Raw genomic sequence first — 8,149 nt, 5'->3', positions numbered from 1 at the left:
ACGCCAACCTATTACACTGGTGCATTTAGATCAGGGTATAAGATAGGAGCCAAGCAATGACAAAGAACGCACTCTACACACTCCAGCAGCTCCAATCTCCCGCAGCCCTTGAACTTCTGACACCGGCAGCTAATCGAAGATCAAACCTTTAAATAACTAATAGAGGCTTCGCTATTCTGTACAGTAATATGATGAGTCATCACGACACAGTTAAGAGGAGGGGGGATTGGGTGGGTGGGGGGTTGGGATGATAAGGCATGTCCACTGAGAGCCTGAACCTACACTGAGTAAAGGTCCTGTGCAATAAATGAGGTCTCTCCAGCTAAAAGGACTATCAGCATCAGTCAAAGTGAACAGCCGGGGAAAAAAGCTTTCTCAAGATGGCCGCCTCAGCCAGCGCAAGAGATGCCTCCCTCTCAAATAGACATCCTCAAGCTTTTATCAGTATCATTGTCATCGGGCAACAACAAGATTCCAATACATTTTGCAGTATTTCACCTACATCAACGACGACAGAGCATATATTAATCATACACAGTGTCCCAAAGTTTCACACCACAACGCTTTCTGAGTGTGCCTCGTAGGCCTGCATAGACCTGCATAACTTGCGTGAGTGAGAAGTTAATGTCTTGTACTTGATACTGGTGATAGGTGACAAACAGTGAGCCTGAAGTGGCTGGTGACTGTTCTCATGTAACCTGAATAAATCAAGTGGTCTAAAGCTTGCTGTGTTGTGGAGTGAGACGCATCAGTCTGTTTGTGACGGGGGGGGGGGGGGGGGGGGTATGCTGGACGCTGTTGCGACAAATTCCGCGCAGCACTGCTGATATTTGTCACGTGAAATGATGTTATGAAGTTGTAAAACATCCCCGCGACCCATGTTGTATCTTGTATCTAAACCGTCACCAGCAGTCTCTCACGCCCGCTGTCAATTTTTACTGCGGTTTTTGGCTCGTAAAAAGGCCGCCTCTCCAAGTGAAGAGAGAATACCAGAAGCAGCCTAAAACCACGGCGGTCCCGTCTGGACCGCGTCTGATCTGGACGACACGTGGGGCTGGAGACCGTTAAGGCACGTCCTTCCTCTCGGCATCTTCAGCCACCCGCTTCTGACGAGACATGTCTTTCACAGTTGTCGACCGACGCCAGTTCAGACAAACAAACCTGTATGTGGGCGTGTGTAATCTCTTGAAACATCCAACAAGGACCTGCCAGCTCTCTTGAAAAACACGTCTTCCAGATCCTCTTGCGACTTTTCCCATAAAGAGCAAATAAATGTATGAGCATGGAGGAAAATATTCTACAGAAAACAGAAAAACGGGAGCTAAGGACTCAGTCTTTCTGGCTTGTTGGTTGAATTAAGAACAACCTTCCTGCTGCCACTAGGGGCAGACAAAGGATACAACTACAGTACAGATACTAAAACAGCAGTGAAATATTATACCAACAGAACATAAAACAAGAAAAACTTAGTGATATCATAAGCAGTGTTACCGTAATTAATACTAACATCTTTGTTATTCACAATGTTATTAATATTATTGTTGTTCTTATACCCTGTTATTTCTGTAAGAATATCTTATTATCATTCATTGATTGTATTTCTCATAGCAAACAAGAGCGGCTCTTTTGGCGTCAGGGGATGGGAGGAGGAGGAGGAAGAGGAGGAGGGGAGGCAGAGAAAAAGAGGAGAGAGGGAGTACAAAAGAGCGGGGGAAAGTGCAGGACGGAGAGACGGACGGACCGGGCTGTCGTCTTTGCGGAGCGAGAGAAAGCGGCAGTCATGTCCTGTGTCGGGGGGCTCTGGTGAACGTGACAATGTCTCCTTTCTGCGGTGACACAGGAGCAGATGGGCAGCTCGCTCCTCGCTCCGCTCTCGCAGTCTTCCCTCATAAGCGCCCAGCAGGAGCTCCCAGACAGCCATCGAGTCTCACCAGGCTCACGCGTCCAATATCAAATGAAGATGAGGTGTCGCCTCTTCGCGATAATAACCGAGTACATCGGCTTCTGCCTCACTGGCGGATGAACTGATGGACTCGAGTGCGTTCGTGAGGTTGGGAGGGAATGCTGTTCGACCGTGTGTGGGTTAAATTAGTAGAGTAGCTTTGGCCATTTTCTGAGAGAAGGTTAACACGCCCCGCCTCCTCATGTGTCCTGATTTTCACCTAGGTTTTCCTTTGTCAGTTCTTTCTTTCCCTTTCTGTCATCCTGCTTTTGCACAGTCTTTACCTTCACCATTCAGTCTTTCATCCTCTGGCTCTCTCCTCGTTTGCCTTCTTTTATTCCCTCCTTGTGGGCTAAGGTTGCAGTGTGTGGACAATATCTTTGTAATCATCCCTGATCTCTGAACACTACATCCCTCCGTTCCTCTACCCCTTCTCCCCTGCCTTCGCCCCGGCCTCCTCTCCCCGCTCTCACACGTCAGACTCAATGCTGGAGAGTTTCTCGTACACATGGCCGTTGCTTCCGTTGAAGGGACGTGGGGGGCCGACCCCCAGCATGGAGCCGTGGTGGTTCATTCCACCCAGGCTGAGCTCCTTCGGGAACCGGGGGGTCACATTGGACATCACCCCGGCCGTGGCAGACGCTGGCAGATAGGACGTCACGCCCATTGGGCCCCTGAAGTCACTTCGGCTGTTTTTGGCAACCTGCTGCTGCTGCTGTTGCTTTTTCATATAATATTGTTTGGCTCCGTGCATCAGACACTGGTCGTCGCCGAAGGTAGGTATAAAGGGGTTTTGGTTTACCCGGTCTGGGTAAAGAGATTTGGATAAGGAGAACCCTGACCCGCCTCCTCCCTCCATCAAGGATCTATCCCTGTCTCTCATGTCTCTCTCTCCAATGGAGCGGCGGTGGAGTCCCTCCCCGCCTCTGAACAGGCCGAACGGCGAGCCGGCTCCTTTCTGGCTCTCACCTCCGTAAAACAACGGGTCCCTGTCTCTTTCCCTCTCTCTCTCCGAACCCCCGTGGCGCTCAAATATGTGTGCAAAGGGGCTGGCGCCCTCCAAGTAACGCTCTTTCTCCTTCAAGCTAACACTCCTGGGTGGGGGCAGCATCCCTCCCATACCTGCGCCACCCATCCCGCCACCTCCTCCTAGACCCCCCATCAAGCTCCCCATCCCGCCTGACTCCTCCTTCTGGAGGTCAACAAATGCGTCATAGGAGTGCTGCCGCCTGAGCGGCTTGCCGAATCCTCCGCTCTTCCTCCGCTGCTGGGCCTGAGATTGAGCCTGCGGGCCTGAACCCAACCCTCCTCCTCCTCCCCCACCTTGCCCTCCCCCCATCTGTTCCAAGAGGTGGTTGTTATCCTCGCTGATATCATAGAGGTTGCCTGTCTTTTTACAGCCCTCGCAGCGCATGCAGGTGGCAGAGCTGGGGCGGCTGTTTCCCCCGCCTCCCGAGGACCCGCAGCTAATACTACCACCGTACCCCCCGCCGCCTCCTCCTCCACCCCCTCCTCCGTGCAGGGACATCTGCTTTCCCCCTCCTCCCCCACTAGCCCGACAGTTCCGGCACTCCCACTCGCCCCCTGCCAGCCCGGCTCCTCCACCGCTCTTCGAGTCGGATTTCTTGGGTTTGCTCTTCAGGAAGTCGTCCACGGGAACCAGGGAGGTGCAGGTCCCCGCAACCACTCCTCCGTCTCTACTCGCGGGGTCATTTGTCAGGTCCACGTGTTCCCACTGAGGGACGCCCTCTTTGGGTCGAAACTGGTCCAAATAAAAATCCCTAACGCTCTCCTTGTCTCGGAACATGTAGGAGTTCCCACCGTTGTTCCCTCCTCCTCCACCTACTCCTCCGCCTACTCCTCCGCCTACTCCTCCTCCTCTCTTGCGTTCCGAGGGCAGTAGCGGTGGGGAGGCGGAGCGGTGGCCGTGGTAGTGGTGGTGGCTGATGTGGTAGGGCTTCCTCCTGTAGCCCAGCTCAATCTCATCCAGCTCCCGTCTGGACTTGGCCGAGGCCGGCCTCTTCTTCAGGCTGTCGCGGTACTGTTTGCGCTTCTTGGCGTTGCCCTCCAGGTTTCCGTAGGTTACTGTGTGCGTGGAAATGTCCGAGACATCCGAGCGTATATTCCCGTCGTCATCTCCTCTCCCGCCGCAGTAGCCGTGGCCGGGGATGTAACTTGAACTCGAGGCCCCTCCCTTAAAAGAGAATTTCCCATAGAGGTCAGGCAGGCCTCCCTTGAAGCCCTGGCCCGAGGGAGGGGTCTGTCCGGACAGCAGGTCAAACTTGCTCATGTTCCTGTGGGTCAGTGCTGAGCGGGGCTGGGTGGTGAAAATAGGAGCCACCCCTCCACCCAGGCTGTCACAGTCAAACATGCCGCCCTCCAGAGAACTAGCGCTGCCCAAACTGTGCGGCCTGTTGGGCGGCGGTCCGCTGAGCCCTAGAGCAGAGCCGGTGTGGTGGTGCAGGTAGTGGTCCTGGTACAGATTACTGTCCTTCAGGTGGAGGTTGCCAAACGTCCTCTCCACCTCGTTGATGTAGTCGCTGAACATGTTGTCCTCTGGGAGGTACGGAGGCTTGCAGTCCGAGTGGCCCGCCAGGCTGCGCCGGTGTTCGGAGATGTCGTAAACGGAGGATTCACGGCGGATGAAGTCCAGGGCGCTGTGCGGTGAGCCGTTAACCCCGGACAGGGAGGCCATGTTCTTGGCGGTGCGTAGGAGGCGTAGGATGTTGGAATGGGTGTTGTTCATGGTGGCTGATGGGGAGTTCAATGCCGAGCTGCTCTTCTCCTCAATCTGCACCCCGTGAATGCAGCTGTAGATGCCCTGTGTGGGGAGAGAGAGGCAGGAGACAGAATTAAAGAGAGAGAAAGTTCAATTGAACCATCATTAATTCACTGATACTGTATTCTATAACATTAGACTGCAGTTGTACTGGGTAGCTCCTGTGTTTGAATGCATGCAGCTGTATGAATGGAAACTAAGGTGTTGCTGAAAAAGAGCATGTGTTCTCAGAAAACCTTCTCCGGATGAATAAAAGTAAAAAAACAACAACAACAACTAATAATAATAAGAAGAAATGACATATTGTATAGAACTGACTCTCTATCAATGTGCAGCTAGTGTTAGCTTTCTTTCTTCAGCACAAATACAGTAATTTTGTTCTAGATGAGAATATTGCTTAGGTGAGAAATGAGTATGGTCCTTTATGTTGAGGCTGTCAATACCTTGCTCCACATAAAAAAAAATAGAGATACATGTAGACTTCATGTAATTTATGGACAGAAACATATATTAGATGGTGGGAGAGAAAGAGAGGGAGAGAGACTCAGAGAGGATAGGTGGATGGTAGATGATTGATAAAGGCAGAGGGGCTGTAAAACCCCTGAGTCCCACTGGTCAATACCTTTAATCAATGTGATTAGAATTCAGCTGAACAATACCCTCTGGCAGTTATTAAATACCTCAGCCCTCCGCTGCCCCTCAGCGCCACCTGCCACAACACAATTCCCTAGGAAGACGCCGGCCCGGCGTTACGGTGACAAGAAAGACAAACTGCTCCATTTGCATTCAGTGATGTACGATACAATATTCAGATAAAAATGGATGTACGGAGGAGGGCAAACGAGGCGTGACAGATGAGGACGGTACAGGATCGAATCAATTCCCAACAATGATTTTACGAGGTTTTTCTGGAAGTCTGTGTATGACTGGAGAAATAAAGGGATCCACTGAAGATCAGAGTTCAGCTGACCTCTGTCCTGCTAGGCACTGCGGGTCAGGACTCTGCCAGGAGGTTAGGGGTCATGCAGTGCTCCATTGTCTCTGTCTGTTGTTTAGTAATAACGTTGTAACTCTTCCCCACCTCCTCTTTTCATCCACTAATGTGACTCTTTGACCCTCTCTTCACCTTTCCCCAACCACTCACTTCTGGTAGTTAATTAGGTATATGGACAGTATCGTCACTGCAGCACCAATGTATACTCCCTCTGTTCTTCTGTTTTTTTTGCACTTAGCCCCACCTGTCCATGTTTATCTATTCTCTCTGTCTCATCTGTGTGTCTTCTTTCCATCTGCCTGTGTTGTTCCTTCTCCCTCTGTTCCCACCACTTCATCCCGTCCTAATCTCTTGTTTTTCTTCCTCTTTACTGTCCCGACTCCTCGCCACCTTATGTTGAATCTGTATCTGCGCCCGTTAAGTATTCAGTCTCATATCTTCGCTCCCATGTCATCTGTGATATCAACCCCATCTTAGGCTGAATTCTCCCAAAGCATCCATCTTAATCTCAAGATCATCTTTTCCCATTAGGTCTCAACTGTCAAATACGAGCAGACTCTGTTGTACTGAGCAATGATAACGTATCACAGCACAGCCAGGATCTCTCTTGCTCTCTAGGAAACACACACACACACACACACAAATACAGCCACGACCATAAACAACCACTGAATACCGTCGAGCATCAAATCTTGGACATTTACAACGGCAATTGCTACTTCGTATTCAGCAGAGATTTTGTCGACTCTACATGCCCACATAATGTAACAGTTGGCAGGCTGCTGCCAGGCCGGCGCTACAGTAGCTGATTATTTGTGCAGGATGTGTGAATAGCAATAACTCTGGCCTGGGGGTTCGTAAGAATTTGAAATCCGCCAGGGGATCAGAGCAAAATCTATAAGTGATTACATTGGTACACGCAGGCTGGAAATCAACAAATAACTAGCTGCCTCTTATGTACGGTCGCATATATGAGCGCAACAGTTCATAATGCTGGATGGAACAGAATGTGTGTGGCACAGGATACGGTGCGAAATGCAAATGAGCTGAGCCGTGATGTAACGTGAGGGCTATGAAAAGAGGAGGCAGTGATTAAGCCTCTAATACATTTACTGTTCTGAAGTCATTAGGGGCTTTTTAAATCGATATAATTAATTTGTTTCAGTGTTGCAGGTGGGCCCTGGAGGAGCAGGTAGCCGGGGGAAAGCTGCTTACACAGCCCCGCGAGCCCCTCGGAGGCCGGGGAGCGCTAACCGACCGTGAAACCGTGACCGAGACCACGTGACTCACGCCGACCGTGACAGATTCCTCATTTTTACACTGCCGAGCTTAAATGTTAATTGCGGCAATAATAATAAAGTTTATTGGATTATGCTGTGAAATTAAAAAAGCGGAATCAATCTGAGCGGCAGAGCAAGAGGGAGAGAAAAAAAAAAAAAGAGAAAAGAAAAAAGAAATGACCGCCGATGGAGGAAAAAACACCCAAGTAAATGAGGAGGAGACGATGTGATGCTACGGCCAAGGAATGTGGAAAGACAATAAAGTGTAATTTCCAGTGCTGTTGTTTCGCTATGCCCCAGTTCTGTGCTACAAATGCAAACCAACGCACTCATTGAATATTTTCCCTGAATATTTTAACGCACTGAATCATCTCCGTGTATTTGTGGGCACACAGCGTTCATTCATGTTGTCACATTGTCGCAAAGACACAGGGGTAATTTCTGTAAACGAGCGCAATCAGCGAATGTTACACAGAGCATAATTGCTCTCAGATCCAGTTCCCATGCAAATGATCATGATGTAATAATCAACAGCGCCAACCCGTCTGTCTTTGCGATGAGAAGTCAACTGCCATTTTGCGACCGCCATTTGGGCTCCAGCCACGCAAACAGACACGGGACACGCACGCGCAAAAACATCAACAACGCTAAATTAACAGCATACAAAATAATCAAAGTTGGGCACTGGAGCGTAATATTAGAGCAGAGGGAGGGGAGAAAAAAAAAAAAGTTATGCTCTTTTTCTGTAGTCTTTGCTTTCCCGGCACAAACAGCCCCGGCACCGCAGCGGCATATCAGATGGAAGGAGGGAGCAGCGGTGTGTGGCTCTCTCCGCTGTAAATTAGCCACGTGGTTTTAGCCCGCAGCGGTTCACCTTCAGAGGCGCACAGTGAATTACACCGGAGCCATGTCAAAACAATTGGAATGCAAATCAAATACCTCGGGGGTGACTTTGGTCTCCTGGGATCCAGTAATCTACCCTCTCTCCGGTTCTGCGGCTGATTTTCGTTGAGTGCAATATTGATTTCGGCTCAACATTTTGTAAATATTTACCCCCTGGATGTCAGAAAGGCCTGAGCGTCTAAACAAAAGGAGAAAGCTACTATATATATATATATCTATATATACTTCAACCTGAGAGTTTGGTTCAGCTT

The 8,149-nt window shown here is 50.0% G+C and overlaps 1 protein-coding gene across 1 annotated transcript in view; it reads right to left on the bottom strand.

Annotated features, from left to right (window-relative positions):
- Positions 1-2,411: 2,411 nt before the first annotated feature.
- The window catches only part of grin2ba (glutamate receptor, ionotropic, N-methyl D-aspartate 2B, genome duplicate a), a 77,488-nt gene continuing 71,750 nt past the window's right edge, over positions 2,412-8,149 (bottom strand). The window contains exons 14-16 of the mRNA XM_078284643.1: positions 3,086-4,763; positions 2,653-3,055; positions 2,412-2,616 (exon numbers count right to left, since the gene is read on the bottom strand). Coding sequence (XP_078140769.1) covers positions 2,412-2,616; positions 2,653-3,055; positions 3,086-4,763 — 2,286 coding nt within the window. The remainder of the gene's footprint in view (positions 2,617-2,652; positions 3,056-3,085; positions 4,764-8,149) is intronic.

Source organism: Centroberyx gerrardi, chromosome 7, assembly GCF_048128805.1.
Source record: "Centroberyx gerrardi isolate f3 chromosome 7, fCenGer3.hap1.cur.20231027, whole genome shotgun sequence".
Classification (NCBI taxonomy): Eukaryota; Metazoa; Chordata; class Actinopteri; order Beryciformes; family Berycidae; genus Centroberyx; species Centroberyx gerrardi.
The sequence above is the reverse complement of the archived record's forward strand: the minus strand, read 5'-3'. Positions and strand labels throughout refer to the sequence as shown.